The sequence below is a fragment of the Amblyomma maculatum genome, chromosome 10 (genome assembly GCF_055883805.1).
Source record: "Amblyomma maculatum isolate TAMU_Amacu chromosome 10, ASM5588380v1, whole genome shotgun sequence".
Lineage (NCBI taxonomy): Eukaryota > Metazoa > Arthropoda > Arachnida > Ixodida > Ixodidae > Amblyomma > Amblyomma maculatum.
In genome coordinates this window covers 25142019-25169946 of record NC_139353.1, presented here as the reverse complement: position 1 = coordinate 25169946, position 27928 = coordinate 25142019, and the positions used below count along the sequence as shown (strand labels likewise).

The following is a 27928-nucleotide window of genomic DNA, read 5'->3' as shown; positions in this document are numbered from 1 at the left end:
TGGTACGTCTCAACAGACATAATCTCCTTTACATTCATTAACTTAATCACACTGTACTCATGAAAATGGAATAAGAACCGTGTCTTTCTTCCTCGTAATGCAACGGTTCCCGACGGCGCGGCGCCCATTTGCTCGACATCTGGCCTCCACTAGACGTGCCGAAGACTCGCAGCGTTTTTTTTTTTTTTTTTCATTGCCCGTCACGGATTGACTGTTTCTTTGTAGACCCGTGCTCTCGCGTTCTGACCTTCAAGGCAAGGGAATATCGCTGCCCGCTCTTTAAATGCCTCGGCCGCTCGTTAAAATGAAAAACAAAACTGAGTGCACGGTCACACATTGTTCTGTTTACGTTCGCTTTCTTAAGATCACGGTCTTGCGAACAGCTGCTTTTTGCGCCCTGAAACGATCAGTATGCTAGGCGGTTTTAGCGTGCAGATAGTTTGAGGGGTGCTGCAGAACGGTGGATTGGCTAGCGACTGTTTGGACACAGCCAACTGCCGCGTGTACTTCCCGAGTGCTCGCCCTCATTCAACGCTTTCTGTGATGGCTGAAGAACAAAGCGCCACGAGCTCCGATCAAGAAGAATCCAATTCAGAACAAAGGTATTTCATTTAAAGGGACATTGAGGACTGATCCATGTGCAGCTACTGTTGTCAGTAAACAATTACAGTTATTTAATATGGGTAGATTAATAGGATAACGAGAGAAAACACTAGTTTGGCGTAGTATGATTTGGTAGATGGTAGATGTAATTTAATTTGTCGCTGTCTCCTCGCCATCACTTGCCAGGATCATCCACGTGGAAAGGACCATGATGATAGTTGCCAGCGTTGAGGTGAGCGACACAGGTATAAAAGCCTCCATTAACTAAACCGTATACGAACATGCCTGCGTGACTTGACGGCATGTCTAACACGGGTTCCATGGGCCCTGGAAAGCGGAATTCCGATCTCACCCTCCCATTTCAATGGCGAAGTCTGAGATGGCAGCTTCTGCGAATTCAGCGACCCTGTAAATGGTGTGTGAGCCGGTTATGCCTCGCGAATTAGGGCTTTCGCACTAAAATAAATATTTGTCTGTTTTTGGTGACGCCGACGTTTGTCCAGCAGCAGGGTACCCAGTTACTGTCAATAAGATCTGGTTTAAAAATCTTCCCTCTAGTCGATATAGATTCTTGATGCCTTTACAGAAAAGAGCTGCTTACCGTAGCATATATCCTCTAGCATGCGCATCAAAAAGAATTCACTATTGACGTGCATTTTGGTTGCATAATAGACTATTGACGGCGACACATGAAAAATATTTCACGTTTCCTTGGGGTCTTCTCTATAGGTTATAATAACTGAGTGCTATGCAACAACAATTTCTGTTCAGAATATGGAACCCCATCTACCAAGCGGTTTTTCTTTTCCTTTTGCAGATCTTCATTTCAAATCCTCCTAGAAATATGCTGGTATGGTGTGCAAGGAGCACATTATGTCCATTGTAGAGTATAATGATTATACGATAAATAATTAAAATAATCAATATAACTTTTATTTCTTATTTCGAGAAATTTATTGTATTACGAATCGAAGGCCATCAATGCCACATATGTGTCCAGTTTCTAAATTGCCTTAATCAGGGATTTTAGATTGAAATATCGAATGCTAAAAATGCGCATTTGAAAATTCATTGACTTGGGGCTCTCCCGTGTCAGATACTTATGAAATGGAGTTAACATTCGATATTTCGAAGCATATTGCCGAATTAAAAAACAACAACTGGGCTGCTGCTTTAGATGTTGACGGCCTTCAAGCCGATGATATTAATGCGAAAGCCTTTACTGGCTGATACTGTCGGCGTCCGTCCGGTCACACTATAGCTGTCAATCAAATGAAATCATTATGATGTCATCAGAAAAATAAAAATTCTGTCTGCACTCGGAATTAAATCTCAATCCCATCGGATCCCCAGTCGAGCGCTTTAACCAACTAAGCCACGCCCGGATTTTTTTTTTTTCAAATATGGTATTTATTACAGTGAAACAATGTCCTATGTACATGGACTATATACAAATGATTTAGAAAAAATATCAAATCAACACGATGACCAATAGTATAAACAAAGTCAACAAAACTTTAAACAAGAGACAATGTAGGGCACATCAAAAGAGTACGGAAAAGGCCGCTCTCGCCATGTATGAAGACTTTATTTTATAAGTTACACACTGAGACCCTGCTTGTTAAAACTTGGTTAGGGAAAAAGATGGCATTTTTGTATCTACAGTAAATTGCCGCCTTTGTGATTATCCGGAAACCATTGGGCACTGCTTCATCGATTGTAAAGATGCAATATTGTTCTCGGAAATTTTGCAACGGACCTTGAAGAAAATACTTTATTTGACATCGCAATCTTTACGATATCTCACTGCATTGTCATTGGTTGATAAACCTTTAGACATGTTCTTTCTAATTGGATTGCACAGCCTCTGGAAAACGCGAATGGTGGACAGAAATTGTGAATCAGTTGTTTTTACAAAAGACCACTTCTGTAGGATGATTGTCCATTTAAAGGACTTATATGTACAGGCTGACTTAGAACCGAAGTGGCAAAGAGTGAGTGCCACTTCGGTTCTAAGTCAGCCTGTACATATAAGTCCTTTAAATGGACAATCATCCTACAGAAGTGGTCTTTTGTAAAAACAACTGATTCACAATTTCTGTCCACCATTCGCGTTTTCCAGAGGCTGTGCAATCCAATTAGAAAGAACATGTCTAAAGGTTTATCAACCAATGACAATGCAGTGAGATATCGTAAAGATTGCGATGTCAAATAAAGTATTTTCTTCAAGGTCCGTTGCAAAATTTCCGAGAACAATATTGCATCTTTACAATCGATGAAGCAGTGCCCAATGGTTTCCGGATAATCACAAAGGCGACAATTTACTGTAGATACAAAAATGCCATCTTTTTCCCTAACCAAGTTTTAACAAGCAGGGTCTCAGTGTGTAACTTATAAAATAAAGTCTTCATACATGGCGAGAGCGGCCTTTTCCGTACTCTTTTGAGTGCATTATGTCCCAATAAACCAAAAAACACCGAACGGTACATGGGTGGAGGAAAGAGCATAGAAATTAAATATTTGTACAAGCTCTTCCGCGATATAGAAAACAGGAACTCTGGGGAGAAACGAACAAGTAGGAAACGCCAGGAATCGTGAAACGTACATCATAATTATCCTTGTCAACCGTGAGGATGATAGTAGCGATGGCAATGATGATGAATTTAGTTGATAATGAGAACAGACGTGATGCAGCTGTACAGCAGCTCAGACTTTCGCATTTCTGCAGTGTAGATTCAACAGTGCTCTCGGAATGTTTTAAGTGGCTGTAACATTGCAACTAGCGTGTAAAAGGGAAGCTTTTCCCATCGGCTGCTTTGTGTCGCAGTCCCTTTTCTTTTACACGCTAGTTGTAATGTTGCAGTCACTTAATCAAAACCAGCTGTCTTCTTCAAAAAGATATTGGACCTTAAAATGAGAAAAACCGATAAGTTCATTTTAATTCAATAGTTGTCTAATCATCAAGCTCTCACGAATATAATGTGTTGATTGCCGCGCAACTCTTACATATTTCACGCATATGTACCTCGCATATGCTTTAAATCGAAGTTAGTGAAGTCAGTAAACTTAAAACAATTTCTTCAGTGCAGCTGGTCAACTTCAATTTATTCACAGTGCCCCTTAAACAAGGCAGTGCTGGAATCTCCCCCGGCTGCGATAGTCCTCTGTTTGCTGCCCTATTTGTATGCGTGAAAATGTTATGGATATATAATATATATGGGCTTTGTGCCTGGCATTCGCGAGGCCGCAGCTGCTAAACGCTGAATTATTTTCTTCTGAAACTCATGTTTGCGATTATTTTTTTGCCACATGGTAAGTACTCGTCGTCTCAGGTGTAGAAGTTTGTATGAATGAAAATAAATTATTTGATCCTGATTAGAGGTGTCAGCAGTGTTGCCAAGCCTATATGAAACAATACTGTTTGCACATGATTCTTAGTCTTACTGCTTCACTTTTTTTTTGTGTTGCTTTTTTTTTCTTTCACTTAATTCGATTTGGTGTTTCCCATGGTTAAAGCTTCTCTTCGTTGTAACTTTTCAATCAGCACGATTAAGAATTTTTTTCTTGAAATCTCGCGCACTTGTAACCTCTGCTCTATTTTATATATCATTAATTGCTCGTTTTCCGACTGCCGTTTTTTTTTTTTTTTCGCAATTGCTTTGTATTAGGCCAGCTGCATTACCTCCGCCACTCTCCCTCCTAACCCGGTATTTAATTTGCACGTTCCTCTCATTGGGGAAGTAAACTTTAATAAAGAACAAGCGCCTCCCATGTAGCCACCCCTGAGAGCAACGATGTGATGAAAAAAACAACAAAACAAATGCACGACAGATAACGTTTTGACGACAAATGAGGAAAACATAACTGTAGAGGGTAGATATGTCAGATTGAGAAAGATAAGAATACAATAACTTGTTAAACATGGTTCATAGAAGAAAAAGGAAATACTTGAAGAATCCTGAAAGGTGAGTAAACATGCTGCGTACGTTTGCAGTTGCAATACTAAGAACATAACGATATAGTTCGGTGGCCTACATCAAATGCCACGAGTTCCCGATATATGTCTGACGTAGGATCTTTTTCTGCGCCGTCCTAATGAAATTTTTATTTTTGCCTGTAGATATTGCACCCGTGTGTTTCACTGGCTCATGTGGATTTCTCTGGTGTGCTATGCAATGAGCCGCTTCGTCACCTGTGATGTTAGTAAGTCCGTCATGTTTTTGTCGCTGTAAGAGAGCCCTCACGTCTCTGACAGCTTTTTATGAACTGCAAATGTTTGCTCAATGTGAAGGGAAACAGCGTCTGCAGCTTCCCGTGCATAGCAGCAGAACTTTTTGAAGGCGGATTTAAGGCAAAAGCTTTATATAGTTCACTACGACAAAGTTCATAGTTGTACTCGATGTCGTGGTACAAAAACTCCTTCTCCACTTCTTGCCATATCTACAGCTATTCTAAGTGGAAAGGGAAGCGATCGTAGCAGCTTCAGAGCAGCGATCCTGACTGTTTAGCCCGTGGACTAACAAGGCGGGCAGTCACTCCCTCTGCCCCAGCCACGCCCACTGAGGACCTCACAGATTTTTGCCGAAATTACAAACCTTGTTAAGGAGATTAGGCGCTTTTATCTGTCGCCCCCCGCCTCTTTACCCGGAGTGAAGCCACTGTGCTACGCTAACTCCGGACACTATCAATTATTTACCATTCGAGACTCTCATCAACCACCGACGGGAAATACGAAACCACCTGAAACCAAATTACCACTTAAGCACACATTCACTGGGGTTGTACGCGACACCATATCCTGCTGCCAGCTCTTGCGATATACAACATTTCCATGGAAAAACCACAGCGTTTTAGTTGAGAATATAAATGGTCGTTGGGTATCGTCCTTATTAAGGTGAAAGCCTTTAATGGCTCATACTGTCAATCAAATGACGTCATCACCCGAAAACGAAACTAACGTCATCAGAAAAATAAAATTCCGATCTCCACCGGGAATCGAACCTCTGATACCGAGCCGACCAACTGCGCCACGCCCGGTCTTTTCTTTCTTTATTGCCGGTCAACAAAGTACATACAAGCATACAAATCGTTCGCCTACCTTTGGCTAAAACGACATATTAAAACTTTTTCATGTTGATCGAAAACCTTTCTAGGCTCATAGAACGAAATCTCGTGCGCAAGATCTGTGCGTCGGACCTGTGCGCTGTTTCACTTGCTAATAACTGATGTATGAGGAGGGAATTAGCTGTTGATCACCCTCATGACGTCATCAGAAAAATAAACGTCCTATCTCCATCGGGAATCGAGCCTTCATCCCTTGGATCCCCAGCCGAATGTTTTAACCAACTGCGCCATGTCTGGGATCGTGAAACACGAATAATAATTCTCCTTTTCTACAGTGAGGATGATAGTAGCGGTCACAATGACGCTGAAATTAGTGATAATGACAATGATTGTATTAGCAATGATAATGACGGTGCATTTAGTTGATAATGATAATGAGAGCAAATGTGATTTCCCGTGTGTACCAGCAACGCTCAGGCTTTCGCATTTCTGCAGTGTAGATTCCACAGTGCTCTCGGAATTTTTCGAACATGTAACACACCAGGTCCTGCCGCTAACGTTAAGGAAAAAAAAAAATGGGGTCTACTAACTCAACAAAGCAAACTTAGGGATGCTTTACAAAGTCAATTTATTTATACTAAGGAGATAAATTTTGTATTATTGTAATGAGGAGCATAGGGTTTTCTTGGCAGGAAATACTGGAGTGGGTTGCCATTACCTTCTCCAGTGAATCACATTTTGTCAGAACTCTCTGCCGTGACCTGTCTATCTTGGGTGGCCCTACACAGCAGAGGCTGAAGAAGCTGACGTTGAGAGATTTTATGCGGACCTACAATGCCTTTTAGACCGCACCCCATCATCAGACGTCGTTTTTCTCATAGGAGACTGGAATGCTAAGGTCGGGAGTGAAGAAATATCCGGAATTACAGGCAAGTTCGGTCTTGGTGAGCCAAATGAAGCTGGGCAGAGGCTAGTAGAGTTTTGTCAAGAAAACAACCTGACCATAGCGAATACTCATTTTCAACAGCACAAGAGGCGCCTGTACACGTGGATTTCACCGGACGGTCTGTACAGAAATCAGATCGATTATATTATTTGCCGGCAGAGATGGAGAAGCGCTATACAAGCAGTAAAAACAAGGCCTGGGGCCGATTGTGGCACCGATCATCAGCTTCTTGTTGCCAAAATTAAGCTTCGATTGAGGAAAACGCAGAAAACTAGAAGGCCTTTCAGGTATGATGTGGATCAAATTCCATTAGAATATGCTGTGGAAGTGAGGAATCGATTTCAAGAATTAGATCTAGAAGACAAAGAGCCCGAAGAGATGTGGACTGATGTTCGTGATATAATACAAGAAGTTGCTACTAAGGTAGTTCCAAAGCAAAAGAAATGCAAAAAAGCAAACTGGTTATCTGAAGAGGCTTTGCAAATAGCTGAGGAAAGGAGGATGGCAAAAGTTATGGGGGAAAGAGAAAGATACAAGGTTCTCAATGCGGATTTTCAGAAAATAGCAAGGAGAGATAAGAATGCCTTCCTGAACATACAGTGCCAAGCAGTTGAGGACAACAGCCAATTAAGGAACACAAGAGCTCTGTATAAGACAATCAAAGATATCAAAGATATCAAAGGAAGCTTCTGTGCTAAGCTGGGCGTGATAAAGGACAAACGAGGCAAGGACCTCACTGAAGCCTCAGAGATAAAGAAGAGGTGGCAGGAATACACAGAAGAACTGTACAAGAAGGACCCGGATGTGCAAACCCAACATAAGAAAGTTGTGATTACTGATCTCGAGCCGGGCACCCTGAAGAGTGAAGTTGAATGGGCCTTAGCCAGCCTTGCTAAGAACAAAGCTAGCGGAATTGATGGTATTCCAGCTGAGTTGCTTCAAAACATCAACCATGACGCTGTTAACATTCTGCATACATTATGTCAGAAGATTTGGACAACCCTGCAGTGGCCACAGGATTGGAGGAGGTCAGTTTACATCCCCATTCCAAAGAAAGGCAGTGCCAAAGATTGTTCCAACTACCGCACGATCGCGCTTATTTCGCACGCTAGCAAGGTGATGTTGAAAATACCCCAAGGTAGGCTGCAGCAGTATGTGGATCGGGAGCTTCCGGACGTGCAAGCTGGGTTTCGCAAGGGCAGAGGAACTAGAGATCAAATTGCCAACCTTCGCTGGATCATGGAAAAAGCAAGAGAGTTCCAGAAACCCATTTACTTCTGCTTTATTGATTATGCGAAAGCGTTTGACTGCGTAGATCACAGCAGATTGTGGCAAGCTCTCCAAGAGATGGGAGTTCCAATTCACCTCATCTGTCTACTCAGAAACCTGTATGAAGGGCAAGAGGCCACAGTCAGAACTGGGCATGGTCTTACTGATTGGTTTCCGATTGAGAAAGGGGTGAGGCAAGGCTGCATACTATCGCCCTGTCTATTTAACCTATATGCAGAGTGCATCATGAGGAAGGCCGGTCTGGACGAGTCTTCAGCTGGAGTGAAGATTGCTGGAAAACGTATCAACAACCTTAGATATGCGGATGATACCACTTTAATGGCAGAAAGTGAAGTAGAACTCAAGAGACTTCTGATGCGCGTACAAGAAGAGAGTGAGAAGTTTGGGCTTAAACTGAACATTAAAAAGACAAAGATCATGGCGTCTTGCCCTATCAAGTCCTGGAGCATCAATGGACAAGAAGTGGAAGCTGTGACAGATTTTCTGTTCTTGGGCTCCAAGATTACCTCGGAAGGAGACCGCAGCCATGAAATTAGGAGACGCCTGCTTCTGGGAAAGAGAGCAATGGTTAGCCTTGACCGCCTAGTAAAGAGCAGAGACATTAGTCTGCCAACCAAGATCCGTATAACTCGTGCTATGGTCTTTCCAGTTGTGATGTATGGATGCGAGAGTTGGACTGTGAAAAAAGGCTGACCGTCGAAGAATTGACGCGTTTGAATTGTGGTGCTGGCGAAGACTCTTGAGAGTTCCTTGGACTGCCAGAAGATCAAATCAGTCGATATTGTCGACCATAAACCCTGACTGCTCATTGGAGGGTCAAATTCTAAAGTTAAAGCTCAGCTACTTTGGTCATCTGATGAGAAGAGAGGAGTCGCTGGAGAAAGATTTGATGTTGGGAAAGGTTGAGGGTCGCCGGAGAAGGGGTAGGCAGCGAACGCGATGGTTAGATGGCATCCTCGAGGCACTGCAGATGAAGTTATGTGATGTTAAGAAGATAGTGAGAGACCGGAAAGCGTGGCGTGACATGGTCCATAGGGTCACGAAGAGTCGGACACGACTGAACGCCTGAACTGAACTGAACTGAATGAGGAGCATAGCATCGACTCCTACTATACAGTAAAGAAGCTGGCCGAAATGCCTGTACGAACTAGTACCAGTTGCACATTTTATATACTGAAAATTAAATTAAACTGATGTGCGTGTCATCTGCTGCCGCATATCTCTTGTGCAGTGCTCACGCAAAGCTGGTGGTGGGCAGCGCTGTGGCAGCATTGCTGCCACGTGTAATCTTTTGAGTTTTGTTAGTTGCTCTTTAGGACCGGTCAAAAAGACCACGCAAATGGCACCTTGGTGCAAACACTGCAGCAAAATGTTTTTCTAGGACCACCTACTTCTGAAGGGACACATCTAAAGCAATAACTTCAATGCTAAATGATTAGTATTAACTAACACATTAACTTCGGAGAAAGAAAAAATATTGAAAAGGTAACGCGACTTTAACAGCTCTTAGCCAGTTTCTCTGAGCTGGAGAATTCCGTCTTTTTAAAAGCTTGGACACCCTTAGCTGGGATAACTGGTATACTGGCGTAAAAAAGACTTCATATGGCCTCCATGGCTAATGTTGCGTGTCTCAAAATTTCTCTGGCCGCAGCCCGTTGTGGCCATGATAATGCAAGCAAGGAAGCTGTAGGAAAAGGTTTTCCACTAATGCGGAATACTGCGAAACTCGTCGGAAGCCATCACGAATACACCTTGCTGCAATTCTTCTGTGTAAAGCAGTTGGAAAGCAGTGTCGGCAAGAAGTGTGAAATTTTCTCTCTGTGCATGACAGCGTCTTCTATTAATATTTTTTGCTGATATGTGACAGGGCATACGTAAGCCAATGGAATCTCACTCGTCTCTTTCAGGCACAAGCCTCCCCGAACAGATTCCTTTCGTGTTTATTGACATGAGGCGCAGCCCGTATGGCCTCTCTAGGAAATGGGTGAGATATATTGCTTTGCTCGTCCTGTCTATCCGTTTTTCTATGGTACGCATTCCCAACGGCAGCTAATAGGGCAGTCTCCTCTCAAAGGTGCTAAGAGTGATAAGAAGCGGTGACACTAACTTTGGATTCGATTAGCTGATCGTTATTGTACGACATACTGTAGATTTTTAATGTGCATGTTACGACTACAGTGAGTGCCGCTAATCAATCAATCAATCAATCAATCAATCAATCAATCAATCAATCAATCAATCAATCAATCAATCAATCAATCTGAAAGCTCCAGGGGCCACCGGGAAAGAGCAAGTGCGTGAATAAAACAGCAAGATTAAAATGCTACTGTTGCTACCATAACTACTACTACTGGCGTTGAAAAATATATATCAAGGTGTTTATTCTTGCGCAATCTTTCAAGCATGATTAATATGTAGCCTTAAACTCAAAGCTCAGTGTGAAACACGCAGAGGCGCATCTTGTAAGAGCACCCGAGAGCAAAATGAAGCATTTCTCCAGTGTACGCCTAGCTGTATAGTGCAAAACTAACCTAATTCGTGTTTCTGTGTAGTCGCCCTATCGACGTGCGTATGCATAAACCGGTTGTAAAAGATTATCTCGATGCAGAGTTGAAAAATACGGCTAATGCATGTCCAGCTTTCATTGAGGCCTGACTATATGATGTGTGGCTGTAGGCCTGACTGTATGCCGCGACCGCAGGACCTTACGGACCATGAATGGAAAGAATGCAGGTGGTTCGTGCTGAAGGCCTGGCCCTGGCTGATACTTCACTCCGTTGTGGCCCGGGCACTCGGTTATGTCGTGCCATCGGTGAGTCCTGCATCCCTGTTAATGCCTGGACGTCATTTTGTCCCTGACTTGAAGGAGCTCCCACCCCGTCAGCTTTTCCCATTCTTTTCCAACCATCGGTATGGTCGGTTTTCGTAGATTGTAGTGTCATTTACAACTTCAAGAGAGTGAAACGTCGCCATTGGCTGGCTTAGTAATGTATCGCACATCATGACACAGGCGTCACAACTACGAACAAGTGGCCATAACCGCATAAGGAAGGCGCGCTGGTTTTTACCGTGAACCGTGGCTTCCCATAGCCGTCTGTGTGGACCTCCTTCACACCCGACTGCGTGAAGATGTGGCGGGGTCAGCACGTGCTCACAGGCATCATTTCGCAGCAAAGAACATAAGGCTTCCAAAGCACCGGTGAGCGGCGCTGCTGCTTCTGACAGGGAGCGCCATCTCTGACAGAAAAATGTTACTATGGCTAAAGGGAGGCGCAGTGGCGGTATTGCTCGAGATGGACGACCGAAGCATGCCGGGATGGAAGGAACGTAGGCGGCGTTGCATCGAAGGGATGAATGGAGTAACTGGAAAAGCTTCTGGTAACTTTAAATGATTATGTACGTTTTTCTCGGGACCTATTAGCACGCTGCAGAGTTATACGCATTCCATAGAATGCTTATCCTAGCTAAACCGGGACCTATTAGCACGCTGCAGAGTTATACGCATTCCATAGAATGCTTATCCTAGCTAAACCGCTCAATCTTTGAACTCAAATTTTGCACAGAATGGCATTCAGTCGGCTGTATATTATTTTACAAACTGTGTTCGTTCACCTTGCCTGATTCGCAATTTGTCAGATATTCGCGGCATCTGTGGCGACGACAAAACAAAACAAGCCACTGTAAAAGCGATGGCGCTGGTGGCGACATCTGATTTGGTTTGGAGCAACGCCGCCATTGAGATTCAACGAAGGAACGTACATGGGTGGAGTTGTCATACGGAAGGTTTCAAGAGCTTTATCAATTTATTTATTAATGATGACGACCAAAACATAGCTTGGCCAAAACTGCACTAAATTTGAGGCGTTCTCGCAAAACATGTTTTCCAGCTTGGAACACGAGATGGAACTGCCTGTGCCATCGCTAGGACAGCAGTTTGTTTTGCTCTGTTGTCGCTGTAGACGACAGGAATATTCGACTTCCGATCTAATCACGCAAGTGCTCCAAATAAGTTTGGTACAGTAAACTACTGGCTCTAGGAATCCAACGGTTTAACTGGGAGAAACGTTCGACAGTATGCGTATAATTGCGCCACACACGCTATAATGCGTCAACAAACGAAGTTTCGAAGCTAAAGCTTCACTACGCCAGGTAGTTCGAGCCGTTGGGTATGCACGGTTTTCACCTTGAGGAAGATTTAGAGGTCAAACTATGTTAAGCCTGGTGGTCGCTATGCGACTTTGGGGCATAGTCACGTAGGCCAACAGGTGGCCCGTGACTATATTGACAGGGTCAATGTCACGTGAGGTGACGTGTGTGACTTGGAAATATAGGGCGCTAGAGGGACGATCCGTGTATAAATAAGAGCCTCCGGGCTCCTGCCTAGGTTACAACACTGCGCGAGATGTAGGAGGATGAACACCCTGCTGCGTCGGAACGCGAAGAAGGCACGTCGTAATGAGGCCCTGAAAAGGCGGCGTGCCGAAGAGACCGATGAAGGACGGGCTTTACGTTTGGAGAAACGCAAAATGTGCTTAATTCAAGCTTGGCAATGAGCGTAGCCATATACATGAAGCTTTCGCTTCCCTCTAGGGTTAATCAATGTGAAACCACCAGCTAATTGTTTCATGCATTTCATTAAATGCCTTCTATATGTGCATCACTATAGAATCGATTACTTGAGCAAGTTTGTATTCTTGTGTCTAAAAATGAGCCATGACAAGGTAAAATGACATTTAGGAGCGCTAGCAATTCGGTGCTCATTTCGCCTTCGGGTCGCATATACTAATTAGCACAACTATGCAATGTAGGCGATAGTGAAAGCAAAATTTCTACCGTTCGAACGAGTGTATTATCTGCATTTTAAGTGCAGTGCACCGGAGGCATGTGGAGGAGTAGTGAAATGATGCACTGAATGGGGGATTGGATTATTAAAATGAAAAATACGGAGGACTTGAACATTTTAAGAATGTGAAAACGGAAGCCTATAGTTGTACGTACCGTTAAACTTTTTGCATGTTTTATTCACACTTCATGACATTAAACTCTCCCAGTACACACTTCAACACCTCAACCACCATAGCACAGACCTTCAGCATCTACTTCCCGATGTCGGTTACGATGAGCGGCATTTCTGTCTTCTTCTATATATGTGTCCTTGTTGCATGCGCTAGTCTTTTTATTAACGCACAAGCAAATTGAAAGGCGGCAGAATAGACTTAGTGTTAGCTAATTAAAAACAGATAATAACCGATGTACACTATGGGTATCTGACTGAATTCCAAGAGAAGGGAAGCGTAGTGCGGGGATTAGGAATGGGTTAATCGGATAGATGTGGGAGAGACCTTTGCCCTGAAATGGTCGTAAAGCTGGCTGATGCGGCTGCTGATGATGATGGTTAGGATAACAAACTACTGACACGTTTTTCAATTGTTTTGCAGTTTGTACCTCACTACCACGTCGCCTACTCACTGCTGTTCGTGTCCCTGAAGTTGGGTTTGCAGAGCGCGGCCATCTTCGTATTCGAGCACACTGTCTTCTTCGCGCTGGCCTGGCTGAGACTGCCCGTGCTCACCTACGCGGTCGCGTTCTTCATGGTGTCACACTTCGACCTCTTCGGCTACGACTTTTTCCGAGTAAGTCCACTGGCATCGAGTGAATATCTTCCTCGGGGTGCCTTTGATTGGGCTTTCCGGCGTACTCAACCGTTGGTTTTTCTATTCTACCTAATGAACGGGTAGACCCCGCAAGGGCTTATTCAGCAGTAACACATTACCTCTGACATACCATTACGCAACAGGCATTATAGCGCTATTCACGAGGCAGTCCTGTTAATCCTGAATTATAAGGTTACCATTTGAAGACCTTGGAGGGCATTAAGAATCTGTACGTAGCATTTCTAGTTAAAAAAAAAATAGTGCTAATCGAACAGGCATCTGATAGTATATAAGAGAAATGCGCAATAACTTAGACAGGACACAGGAAGAAACACATACAACAGTTCAAGTGCTCGTGAACTGTTGTATGTGTTTCTTCCTGTGTGCTGTCTAAGTTATTGCTCATTTCTCTTATATACTATGCAGAACCAACTAGCCCGACAACACGCTCTTCTGAGGCATCTGATAAGCAGCCCTATAGAAAAATAGTACACCATCAAGCGGCATGCGTAAAAACAGCGCACAAAACTTGGCTGCGGTTCAACCGTGCTAAACCTAGTTAGGCGAAGCGAAAGCATGGTTTTGCTTGGTTTTGCTTTGGTTAGGCTTAGGTTTAGACATGGGCAGACATGGTTTTGCAACGATTGAATTACCGAGAATATGAAGTCGAGGATGCCGTCATCTACAACAGGGATCACGCGATGCTGCATCTGCCGTTAAAGGTCAAATGGAGGCACGCCACAGGTGGTACCATGGTTAAGCAATATAACCAAACTGTGACCTCTGGCACGTTGAAGGTCAAGCGGCCGGACAGATTGACTTTGGCTGATGGGAGGAGGAGGAAGATGAGGAGGAAAGGCAGGGAGGTTAGCCCGTAAAAGAAACCGGTTTGCTACCTAAAAATACATATGACAAAACAGCGAAAAGGAACTGATGATGGCGGTCAAAACAGGGAAAGGAACGACGGTATAGGCGTCGAACAGTGCGCTGGAAGAAAAAGTCAGCAGCACAGCGACGGGTCAGCACAGAAAAGCAGCACAAAGAGAGAAGAGAAGAGAGAAAAAAAACAAACAGCAAGGTGATAGAAAGCGCACCGCAGTACAGTGCCACATTGACTTAAGAGTACGCATGCAGAACTACTGGTTATGCAGTCCTCGCTTGATTGCTTCAACAATCTGGTTCTTGGTGTATTATATAAGCAGAATTGCGAGAAGAAATTTCTCCCGTACATCCGCCTGCCTTGATTTTTTTTTTACTTTTGTTTCCACTATCTAATCCGCTTCGCCGAGCAAACTTTGACGAAGTTATCTTAAATGACACAGCAGCAAAATTGCTTCGTTATCAGCGAGTTCCCAGAATCGCAGACAAATCAAAGGTCGATGAATTAGCCATACGACTCGTGGAAGAAGACGATACTTTAAGTGAAGTTCCGCTGTTATAACTATCACAGTTCCCAAAGCGTTTAGTGAATTAATGGTCAATTGAAGAAAACATGTATATGTGATGAAAAGAAAAAAAAAATTCCCTAACCATATACTGTTACGCAACTTAACCTAACCTGATTTTGCCGAACCTGACATAGGCTAAACTAACTTGCTCTAACCACGGTGTAAGAATTACACCGTGGCTCTAACACAACGCCGCCGCCATATGAGTTTGGGCTTTACATTTTGCATTTATGACTACTGACACCTCGCCTTTCTCGCAGCACCGTACTGCGCTGCGCTGTTTTTCATCGTACTGCTTTTAATGCGAAAGCATTTCTTGCCTTTAGAGTGGCGTGTACGAGACCCGTGGACAGAGTGTGCCATCAGAGTGTGTCGTTACGGCGTGTCCTCACGAGCTGCCAATTAATAAACAAAATACGTTCACTCTAGGAATTGAACCAACATCCCTCCGTGTCCCAGGCGAGCGCGTTAACTACTACTCTATGTCGACTTTATAAGAACGTGCTCATAATTCTCCTTGTTTAGCATAACGATTCTGGCGGGCTTTGAGAGAAAAATATAGAATATGAAAAGAACAAATATTACAGAATGAAGCAATAAAATTAAAATTAAATTCAGAATAAAAGAATGAAAAACGAAAAAGAAAATGACGACGCGTCTAGTCTCGCGACAGCAGCAGCAACATCTATGCTTTCGCAACTCTCCGTGCCACTTCTGTAGTGCTCTTAAAGTGTTTCCTCTGTCTGAAAATAACATTAGACTCATGGTGGGAACGGACAGCAGCACTGTTTTCGCAGCAAAACAGTACTTGCGTGGTACCTATTGGCTGAAATGTAAAGGTGGCGCTGAGGTCGCTTCAGACAGGGAATCCTGTATCCGTTGCACGTTACACGGGGTGCATCCCCGAGCTATCTCTTGTAACGCCTAATAGGCACTCATGAATTCCAAGCTTTAAACGACGATAGATCGCGTCTTGTAAGTTACATGAACATCTAAGAATGATTGCAATATAACTGCGACATATAGGTGCCAATTACGAAATTCTTACATTAGCCTGGAGAGGGAGATCCTAAGGGCACAAATGAGCGAATCACTCACTCACCCAATCAATCAATCAATCAATAAATCAATCAATCAATCAATCAATCAATCAATCAATCAATCAATCAATCAATTAATCAATCAATCAATCGTAGCGATAACTTAGTATACTGTATACTAGACTGGCGTAACTGTCTTTGCGACTTCCACAGATTGTGCTTGTGAGACACGGCTACAACTCGTACTTCGTCACTGTGGTCGCCTTCTACTGGACGGTGCTGCGCTGTCTCAGTTTCTGCATGGACTGCAACTCCTACAGCGAAGACGAGGCCGTCGGAAACAGGAGAGGGCGGCGACACCTGCTCAGTTACTGGAAGACACTGTCCTACGCCATCTACCTGCCTCCCTTATACTTGGGTCCGCTCCAAAACTACGAGGACTTCCTCTCCTCGGTGAGCCGTTCTTTTTATTCTTGTAAACTTTCACGGTCACTGATCGCAAATTGATAGAGAGACAGAGAGAAGAAACATTTATTATTCACCCTGGTCCGCGTCGTCGCCCCAAGCCGATGAGTTGGAGCCTATATCACTCAACTCGTGGGCGATATGGGAATATGATCTGTTGCCGGAGTAATGGAAAGAGTTAAGCAAGAGGAGCGCCCAAGCTTTCCCAGTAATAGGACAAGTGGGATGGTAGGAACCTTTGCAGGTAGTGTGGTGATTGCGTGGCACGTGGGAAGGTTCAATATGTAGTAACACAGAGATTTGAGCTAGTTGGTTCATCTTCGATATTTTATCGGCGCTGCGACAGGGGACGAGGAACAAGAAGAGACGACAAGACATGTCATGTGAGAATATATTTCCTTGTATGTTTCATTAAACCTTCAGTTGTTAGTGCGAGCGCTTGTCTTGTCGTCTCTTCTTGTTCCTCGTCCCCTGTCGCAGCGCCGGTAAAATATCGAAGGTCCAATATGTGTGCGTGTTTTCAGGATAGCAGCCATGTACCTGACAATGGGAATGACCTGAGCGTTTGGATATGGGGAGGGTTAGTAGGTCACATGGTAGAGAACTTGTTTGCTCTTGTCTGCTGAAAGTAGGTTCCCGGCGATGTAGAGTAAGTTGTAGAGAAGGTGTTAGAAGGAGGCGACATGTAGTGTTTTTCTCTTCAGTGTTTTCGGTGTTGCAGCCCGCTCGTCCTTGGGGCTGTAATCAATTATACATAAGGAACGTGCGGCCGTACGTTCCTGTCTGTTATCTGGTGACCGCGGGCCCATTCCAGAGGGACGTGAAGGTTTGGATGATATTAAAGGTAGGTGCTTTGCTGAACGTGAATATGTTTCTGAAGCACCATGATGGCGAAGTCACGGAGGGCGTTCTGGATGTCGTTGCGCGCGGTGATGGTCAAAGTTTGCTGCGTGGGGCGAATGATCACTTCAGCGATTGCCTGCGTTTCAGAGGACGTCTCATTCCCAACGCCAGTGAACTTCCCTGTGGCTGGAGCCATCTGATGATGCTGGGTTAGAGTCATCGAAGGCTTGGTCTGTCATGTGATGAGTTTGTGAGGTGACATTTTCTTGCTTTATGGAGTGCCGAATCTCTCTCCGGGATCATGTTTCGGCCTGTAGGCAGGATGTCGACGAGGGGAAGATTGCCCCCAAGGAGGTCGAAAATCGGTGATCGTTGGGAGGCGTGTGCTCTGTCCAAATGTTTCCAGCTTCGCACGGTCTTGAAGGGAGGTTTTAAACGGTGGTTCTGAGGTTCATGATGCGCGGCGGTCTTTCCCTCTAGTGTGTTGTGCAAGGCGGTCTGTTGAATGGGATAGTTATCCGCGCATTCCGCGACACTAAGCTCCGTGGTCATGGGTAAGCATTTGTAGATGACTTCAATTTTGTTGTGGAGTTTTCATTAGGCGAAAGTGTGGGCAAGCATACATGTAGACTCGTGAGAGTATACAGTTGCTATGACAATCTTGTGGAGCTCTTGTTCATTGCGTCCATGGTTGGTACAAGCAGAGTCCTCCAATGCTTTTGAGGGACTCTGGTACAGGTACTGCATTTAATTGAGCATGTGTGTATGTGGGGGGGGGGGGGGGGTGGAGTTGTTTATCTGTCGGATGATTATTCATGTCCACGTCGGGCTTTTGCCATCCGGTTGCCAGGTGAAGCTCACTGTGCGAACAGTTGGCTGCAGTGGAATAGGGAGGTTGTCAATTTTCAGTGTAGTTTACGTTAGGCATTATGGGGATTCCTCTCGTGGTTCCGAACAGCAGTGCGTTGTCTTTTCGGGTGAGCATTCTGCCCCACGGTAGCAGCATGGGCTTGAGTTATACCTAGGCCTTCTTAGACGATAGCTTCTTGACACCCTCAGTTACCACGAGCAAACCATGCAGAACGTGATGTCACATCTGAACAAATGGCGTATTGGGGGCGGGAAACGGCGGCAAGTTTAGCCTGAAGACTTTTTATAATGAAATTATATTACGCCGGGGAAAGAATCGAACCTTATGATGTGCACCGTTCGATTGGGACAGGTGGCGAGGGCTGATTATTTGGGCCAATGAGGCTTGCTGTCCAATCGGACAGAAACGTTTTAATATAGTTGAATAGGCAGTCTCCTGGATGGGTTTCTCGAGTATTTGCTAGGATGGAGCTATGGGAGACATTATAGAAAGCTCAGGGGTGGAAGGTGGGCCACTATCCTGCAGAGATGCGGGTGCACTGTCTGATTCTGTGTATGCGCGATGGTACTCTGACGCAGGTAATGGTCGGGCATGGTCACTCTTACCTACAGAAGATAACGGCGGGACGTGTGGTGCTTGCAGCTGCGCGATAGCAGAGATAGGTGGCTGATGCGCACGCACATCGCGGGTCGGTTGCGTTGCTGTTGGCCCTGATTCTGGCTCTGACAACCTCCGACTGCTTGGAGACTCCGACATCAGCTTTGGCTGCATAAGTTCTCCTAAGCAGCGTAGCGATTCGACACAGGGAGCGCTGGGCATGCACTGGCATCAGTAGATTAAGGAAGGCTGGTTTGTTTACGCGACTTCGACCAGCTCTAGGCTTGCCACGCGACGGCTTAACAGGTGGGGTTGATTAGCGGGATGCTCTTATGGCTGTTTTGACAGCAGACCTCACAGTAGTGGCGAGTTTCTTAGGGTTTTGGTCAGTATGAAACAGTTGCAAACGTCGGTGCCATTATGTAGATTAAGGCAGTGCACGCACTGTCTGTAATTGACGCGAGGAGTGTACAGGCGGATGTCCACTAAGCAAGAAAATGCTGCTGGTTGCAATGTTCTATGGCAATGAGAATGGAATGCGACTTACCTAAGCGACGGACATTGGTAATTCGGCGGCCGTAGGCAGAGTTCTTTCCGAATTTTGGCCAGTACAGAAATCAAGGGCTACCACGTGCAGCACTGCTCTGATGTTGGGGGGATGATATGAGCCTGTATGCGCACACAGTGTGTCTTGTTGCCCGAGAGGGTGGGTTTAAAACCGTAATAGGCGCGGGACGTAGGCAGACAACAAAGCAAGACGAGAGTACTGTGCTGTTCTCTGACTCTGTACAGTGTCTGCAGCGGTTTCCGTTCGGTCTGTCTCACCCACTGGCCTAAAACTTCACCCTCATATAAGTTATGTGACCTAAGTCATGGTTAGGAGATTGCAGGTCGCAGACTCTCGGTAAGTCTCAGTAGCGAAAACATTTTGTGTCGAGCATAGCTTGATGTGCAGCTTCCGAACGCTCTTACTTGTACAGGCAGGTGTCATGAAGGGTGAAATGTTCGAAGTTTTTGCAGATATGAGGGCTGATTAGTTAGTGATGTCTGTGCATTTCATCGCAGTCGTTGGTGATCTCTCCTTACAAGACGAATGCGCGGGAAAAATTGAGCCTTACTCGTCATCCAAGGAGTTCATATTTGACGGACAACGTGGCGACGCCGGCGGGTCGTGCAATGCGGCTGAAGGCGCTATAACGTTAGCTCTTAGGCCAGTTGGGGCATGTTGAACTTAATAACAGGGGTGCCAGCCGAAACACAAAGACGCGTACACAATAAAGCACAGTTGATAGTCCAGCGTCCGTCCGCGTCTACCTCCTCTTTCATGTGTACGCGTCTTTGTGTTTCCGCTGGCACCCCTGTTGTTAAGTTGAAGGCGCTAGGCTTAAGTAATGGGTTGCGTCGGCCGAACAAGAGAGGCCTGCCGCGTGGTACGCCGCAGCTCCAATCGCTAGGCGCCCCGGGACGGTTCAATGACCTGACGGTGGTTCTTAGTGGTGGCCAAGGCCAATGACTTACGTGTGGGCATTCTAGATACTAGAAATATGAAATTGGCGTGATAACGTCAAGTTTAAGAAGGTGATTACCCCTTAGCATCCACAGAAGTGCAAAGAAAGGAAAGCTGCGTAGTTTCATCAGAAGCTTCGAGATTAAAGAGAAATTCGTCCTCGTCCGAAGTTCGAAACCGGGACCACCGCATGTCCGAGGCATTCGCTCTACCAGCTGATCTAACGAAAAAGACTAGCAGTATAGTAGGACGAGAGAATTTATCAGTAACTCGAAGTGGAATCTGTGTTAGTCCAAAGTTCAGGCGCATACACCAATGCCGGAGTAGAATTCTACTCATTAGTATCCGCCCAAGTGCAATCAATGAGATTCATGCTGCTCACACGCGTGCACGTTAGTTTTCTGCAGCACGATACATGATTATGTTGTCGCCTACGTAAAGGAATGACAGATATGTTGATACTCACTTTGGAGTCATTTCTTATGCTCTGCCAATTTCCTGTTAGGAAACCTCCAGCCCAATCACTCCCCAGCCGTGTGTCACCAGTCAGACCTAGGCATGCTTGTGATTATTCGAGGGTGCGAGGGTCCCGGTGTGTTCAATTAACATCTCATCCTTCCGTATGAGAAGCATTTCCTAAGTTGGAAGCTCATTTCGACTCGGCCACCTCCTGTAGGTCTTGTGACGTCACACGACCCATTGACCAATAAGTGCCCGGCCATTTCACCTATTAACTAGTACCACCTGTCAGATGCATGCTCGTAATTTTTTGCTCGCAACGTCGACGCCATATTTTCTGGAGAAGACAGGTATTAAGAATATTTTGTTAATCCACCAGTTTTCAATGACATCTGCTCAGAACGAGTAATTTTTCTCCTTATATTTGTCATGCACAACAGAGATTTTCTTATATACTAGGAGGAATAACGCGATCGTACTGCAGGCTTAAGACAGGCGATCACTGAAAGTAACGACACGCTGAAGATGCACTCTAGGAAGCACGTAACGAACGTGGCGAACGGTATTCTGGCGCAATAATTCGCAGGAAGAACAACAGAAGCCGGCGTTGACTCTGCGTGAGCTGGTTGCTTGCGGCACCGGACTGCTCCGTTTCGCTGTTCACTTCCTGTTCATGGACCTGATGTGCCACTACTTCTACAGGTAAACCATAGCCTAAGTGAAGCAGATAGATGACGTAACCTTTGTTTGAATCAAAAGAGGAAATTTTGTAGTATTTTGAAACATAAAATGAACTCTGAGGACTGTTCATCCATGCCATTATTTCTCCTCTATCTGAAGTATAGTTCCGGCGGAAAAAGATACATTTATCCCCGACAAAATTTGTTTTATAGCGATCCCTACCAGTACAGAGTAAAACTGGTGACGTCGTACCGAAAAGGACGCAGTTTGCCATCGCTTTGAAGTGAATGACGGTGTAGCATTTTTTCTGCTATCTACGCTAAAATATCACTGATAGTGACTTGACTGATAATCACTAAAATGCTTTCGCATTTTGACACCTAAACAGTGTTAAGCGTCTCTGTCTTATTTTCGCTGTATGCCACGCAGTTCCGCTTTGAATAAGGCACCCCACTTGGTCGCGAGACTGGACCTCACCAGCCTCGTGGGCCATGGGCTCGCGCTCAACATGCTGTTCTTCATGAAGTACCGCATCCAGTACGGCTTGTCCGGAAGCGTTGCCATGATAGAGGGTCATCGGCTTCCGGCGCCTCCCAAGTGTGTCTTTAGGAGCTACCTGTGTTCGCACTTCTGGAGGTAAATTCACCCTAGTACATTTTTAACGCGACAGTGGCATGCCCCCAGTGTCGCAGGAAAACCGGTGTTAGAGCTGTCATAGTTGTAACTCAAACTATCTGAAGGAACCAAAGAAGAAGAAAAAAATGTCTTGCTCACCACGAAATCGAACTCAGTCCCTTCATGAATTTTGCAAGGAGCGCCCTCCACCTTTCAGCCAAAGAACCGCGCGTGCTTCGAATAAAGATAGGCCTAGTGCATGCATTGCCTCACGACTGTCAGCTAATGAGTAGTTGCATCATTGGAAATACACAGATTACAGACGTAATAGTTAAGCAAGTACCAGCGTACATTTCCGCATATCTCCCGCCCGCTTTACTTACCTGCGATTTCAGCGCCGCATGTGGCGCGAAAGTACGGTGCTACCACGAAGTATGGCGCGCGAGCAAAAAAGCGTATGTAATCTATGTAATCTCTCATTCATCAGGTCAGAACATTTCGTGTCCTGCGCTTTAAAGAGGCTGGCCACAACAACGTAATCCTCGTCATAGTGTAAAGAAGCGAAGTATGCACGTTTCTTGAACGCGTGTGCGATGGACGCGGCGCCGTCTATCAGCGCGGGGCACCCACATAAATCATCGTATCCTGCGAATGCGGATGAGGCGTCTACGTCTGCTGCTACTCGGCGCCGGGTACGCTCGCGTAGGGTGAGTGTGCGGAGACGAACGCTAGCAGTGCAGGTGCGGTGATGGTCAGGTGATGCGAAAATGCCGAGAAGCTGATGGCAAAAGACACTGACGCAAAGTGCCAGAAGCGGGCTGAGGGCTCCGTGTTATTATCGTGCGAGACTGGCGGAGACAATGCGGCAGGATTAAGTACCGAGCGAGGGAGGCGGACGCAACGTAGAAGCTGGCAGGACATACTGAGTACTGTGTAGGACAGATGGAAGCCAAATGTCAAAGGCGAAGTGAGTACACCGAACTACGTGGCCGTGAAGTCGCTCAGACGTCAACAGCGACTGGACGATCCGCATGGTGCTAGCCAGAGAGGCAGAAGCCAAGCGACCGCGATGAAAATTCACGGAATAATAAAGCGGTGTCCAAGGTGCGCGAGTACTCTTAAGCGACAGTTGAGCGTCCCTCTATAATTTTTACGTATCACATGAAATCGAGTGATAGTTCAATAACTGTAGATGACTTTGATTTTCTTAGTTCCACGTGAGGTTAGGAACCTATAGCACATGACTGATTCTTAAAATCTTGAAATATAATTTGAGCACATTTGAAGAGGTGTTAAAGCTTGGGGATATTTCGCGCTGGTATTTCTGAATGACCTAAAAGAAAACGCAAGGCAGCTGAGAGAAATGCAGATGAAAACAACTCAATTGCAGCCATCTGCTTCAATACTTTCATGTTCGTTGCTACCTCCTGCGCTGAATTTGTTCCAATAGTTAACGGCACAATAGGCATCGGCAGTATTTTGTCTTTGCATGTTGTGGCTTGGAGGCGTTAGGTGGGGTGGGGGGGGGGGGGGGGCGGGGGGGGGGGAGACAAGCAAGTGCTTCTTTTGCAGCTCCCTGCTGACGCCCATGAGCGGCTGCAGAATTTTTTTTTCATAGAGTTTACAAAATGAGAATACTCACCATAAAGTCTTTTTCGCGTCTAGCGGTGAAAAGCTTTTACTTTGCTCGAGGAAAAGCCCGTTATACTTAGTGGAACAGGCAGAGCCATATTATTTTTTATTATTTTTGGGCTGCCTAACCATATTACACGTGCTCGAGAAGAAACTTGCACAAGAATAACTTCATTTCTTGCTTTTTTTGCAGATATCTGGACCATGGCCTTCACCTGTGGATTAAGAAGTATGGTGCACTTACTATTGATGGCAGGAAATAGTGAGTTAAGAAACCAATGCGAGCTAACGAATGCTAGTTAATATGAAGGAGACGATGAAATTTACTTTGCGCATATAATGCTAAGGGGAAGGTAGCCATTTGATAGACTCTCTGAGTGGATTCGCAGCGTAGGCAAGCGTTGCAGGGATCGGCAGTGTTCGTTGAGCTTTCGAGGTCGGGAAGTTTCCAGAGCTTAGACGGTCACAATCGGCATGTAACATCAATAACTGGTGGTCATCATGGGAAGCCTTTTGTAGACCAGAACACGTGGTTACATCTGTTCCTCTAGTTGATTACGGACTTGAACGTTAAACTATATATAACCTTAACGCCAATTAATCAGTCAATAAAGTTTGACGATGGCCTGGACAAGCTGTCCGAGTTGCATATATTTCAGCGGCATATTCATTCCTGATAAAGGGAGAAGAATTTTGACGAGTCGTTAGTTCTTCCTTTTTTGTTCTTTTTTGCTCCGGCATCGAACAAGAACTCGGTCTTTGCGCCCGCAGGTACATCTATCTGCCCATCGTGGGGACCCAGAGGAAGGCGCACCGGAAACTGCTTGCCGTCGCTATGGCCTTTACGAGCGTTTGGGTGTGGCATGGCATGACTACTGCTGTCACCTTCTGGGCCTCGCTCAGCTTCTTGGGCATCGCCCTCGAGGTCCTGCTAGCCCAAGCCAGGAGGCTGGACTGCTTGAAGAACTTCGAAGTACGTATACGCCACCATCTACCGCTTTTAAAGGAGTTATCATAAATGGACGAAACGCTATGTTTTATTTACCCTGACTTGGTACTACGTCCCGTGTACTTAGGTGGGGGATGCAGCGTACGGAAGAAAAGAAACCGATGATCGGTAATGAGTGTAAAAAAGTCGATTTCAATTGAAGGAAGATGTACAGGCAGGGGTGGCATAGTGAGATATCGAGACGAAATGAAGAAACCCGTGGCGAAAGGGTAGGCGCAGCTTGACCAGGAAAGGGGCGCATAGGAAAGGCCACTGTTTTGCAGTGAACATAACCGGGCTCGCTCTACCATGACAAAGATCATTGTGCCTCATCGAAATTATGCATCAGAAGCTTTGGAAGCCAACGGTCTCCTCAAATCGGGTGCGGCTTACCGAAGGCGTTGCTATCCAATAATGGCATGAGAACTTTCGTGATTGGCTCGATAAATCGGTCACTGCTTCATATAGTACATTGTCCCGTCGTGGTCGCGAGGTGGTGTCAAGGTCGTCAGCGATGTATCGTTTTTTATTCAGCACCATTGCAGATTCTATCCATGATTCGATGGATGGAAAAAGGCTAATGCTTTCGGAAAACACCACTGTTTTACTGAAGCGGATTATGAGAATGCGTTGCCCAGGTGGTCATAGTTGTAGCTGTTGGAGTAACAAACTCGGGTCCCCGTGTGGTTGCACCGCACAGCATATGTTTCGATGTTATGATGGCTTGAATGATCACCGCCAGCCGTACATGGTTGCTCTTGATGTACGAGGCACGTGCTTTTATTTATGCAGTTTTTGTTCCCACTTTCGTAAATTCGGCTATGCAATGATTCTTCAGCTGCTGGCTCGAGTAATGTGCTGCACTGGCTGGTGCATAACCCAACTATGGTACGCAGTGTCCGCATTGTAATCCATAGGAACTGCATGGTATTTCCTTATTTTTGTTCTTTTTTTTTCGAAGAGGGGGGAGGGGGAGGCGGGCACATTCACGAAATCTGATCCACATAACCAACACCGGGGGTACAGCGCGCGCTTTTAAAGATGTGGCGGTTCTCTGTAATTTTGCCCAGACAAACGCAAGCCCGGATTCAGGAGCTGCAGTGCAGAGGCAAAATGTGACGTCGAAGTGCCGGCGCAAAATTAGCCTGAATATATGTTTTTACGAAGATTGGTGATCGGCTTAGGCATCAGTCTAATCGAATCGCCCCTCTTTGCAGTCTAAGCACATGAATCCTGTGCGAAGAAGGTTCATCAAGGCAGTACTAGGATCGCCCCACTACCTGCTCACCATATTCGCCTGCATGTTCTACCTCGCCGACATGACGGTGACCACCATGTTCTTCAAGAGGGTTATTCTCGGTGAGCTTGCACTTTCCCCAGTTTTTGCCTCGAGTCCTCGCCTGTGGACTTGTGCATGATTAACACACATATCGTATATGTGGGCACTTATCACAGGTATAGTACGTGTCACACATAAAACACACATATATGCGTTTTTTTTCCTTGCGCATACGAGGGATACGAGCGCATATAGCATAAGAGCTCGTACGACACTTATCTGATAATTACGTAACATGAGACACACATAAAGCAGACACATGATCATTTTTGTCAGAGATAGATACCCCACTTCATTTTTTATTATTGCTTGTCCTTTTTAATGGTTTTTGCGTCCTTTCAAGCTATCAAAATCCAGAAAATGTATTTGTGTTTTCCAGGTAGGTAATAATCGCAAATGTTAGAAATGGAGTCACCCGTGAAAGGGTTTGGCTTTTCTCTTGGTATTGTTGCCGCGTGGCGTGTTAATGCAAGTATTTCTGACCAAACCTTGCGTTAGTCTACTGTTCGTAACTATGATTAGCTCATCAGGGCTTCTACCTGCAGTGGTCTGAGTTTTTTTTTTTTTTAATTGGTGTTGCTTATATAACCACTTTTAAAATTCCATTTTCTTTGTGCACTTCGCATATCTTCTTTCTTTCATGGAGCAGACTACAGCAAATTGCCGTTACAATGGTGAAAGCGAACCTTTTCGTAAAGCGGCTGCTTGCAAAAAAATAGCGAAACATATGTATATTGTTTTTGAAGCAAAGAGAAACATACAATTCTGCAGAAATAAGCAATATACCCAGCACCTCCACCCAAAACGTCCGGGGCTTTATTGAATCCTCTAATGCGATGGCTGGGCAAATCAGTAGTTTGGAGATCCAGACTGGGACCATTGGTGCTCTCTCGTATCGTACCCACTTACCGACACCGGGTCATTTTGTTCTTTACAAAGTAACGGTTAAACAGCGCAGATGAGGTAAAGAACCAAGTCGAGCCTAAAGCGCAAATACATAGTGAAAATGAAGTGGACGCGAAAGTTAGCTACTAGATAGTTGCTTTCTCAGATACCCCATATATCCAGGGTACAGTTCACAACTCACAAATGGAGAGCTGGTGCTGCCTTCTTAAGTGCTGAAAATCGTATTTTTGCTGCAGCGGGTGCAGTGCTCGCTCATTTCGTATATCCTTGCTCTGAACGAAGTCCTCCTTGCTCTTCTTATTCATGTCTCAGGATTCCCCCTGCCTTTAGTTCCGGTGCTTGTGGCCCTGTACTTCGGCGCCCACGCTTCACAGGATGCCATGGACTTTGAGGCATCAGGTGCTACAAGAGAAACAGCGCCAGGCCGCACATTGCCGGTGACCAAGCACTCCAAGGTCCACCCTGTGGAAGCCTTGTGATCAAATGGCTTAAACAAACGTTGCACCTAGGTTTGAAAACAGAAAGCCAGCATAAAATGGTGCAACACAACACAGAACACTGCCACCCACTGTTCTGTGCCCCGTTTTGCCGTTTTGCGTTGCTTCTTCTCATAACGGTTATTCCTTTACAAACATTTTACACTGGCTTGCTTTTCTGTCTTATTGCGATTCATATCTGGTTGAGTGTAGCAGCGTCAACGTTGCTTCGTGCTTTGCCTCATTGTCGCATTGAGTACGTTTAAAGCTTTAAAGCGAAGTCGGAGTACAATGGAAGCGCTGGTGCATTTTGCTTGCGGAGTGTAGAAACATGGTGGTGGACATCGTAGTCGAGCGTGACTGAAAGACTTATCTTAAAACATCATGAGCAATCCCTTCTGTATTTGGCAACGACTGAGTGCAGTACAATTTGTTTGTCCCTCAGGCGTACCGTGTATGAAAACGAGTGCAAAACGGGACGAACACAATAAAGGAAGGCAGGAA

The 27928-nt window shown here is 45.3% G+C and overlaps 1 protein-coding gene across 2 annotated transcripts; it reads left to right on the top strand.

Moving 5' to 3' along the window:
• The first annotated feature begins 318 nt into the window (after positions 1–318).
• On the top strand, positions 319–27928 carry LOC146175917 (protein-cysteine N-palmitoyltransferase HHAT-like). Of its 2 annotated transcripts, none has more exons than XM_084582282.1 (12): positions 319–602; positions 4724–4806; positions 9811–9887; positions 10605–10715; positions 13393–13536; positions 16259–16498; positions 21374–21489; positions 21898–22104; positions 23909–23944; positions 24487–24688; positions 25921–26062; positions 27261–27928. In XM_084582282.1, the coding sequence occupies exons 1-12, from the start codon at positions 544–546 to the stop codon at positions 27425–27427; spliced, it is 1584 nt and encodes a 527-aa protein (XP_084438408.1). In that variant the 5' UTR covers positions 319–543; the 3' UTR covers positions 27428–27928. The 2 variants fall into 2 exon arrangements, with proteins under 2 accessions (XP_084438408.1, XP_084438407.1); XM_084582281.1 differs by having other exon boundaries at positions 323–602; positions 13342–13536.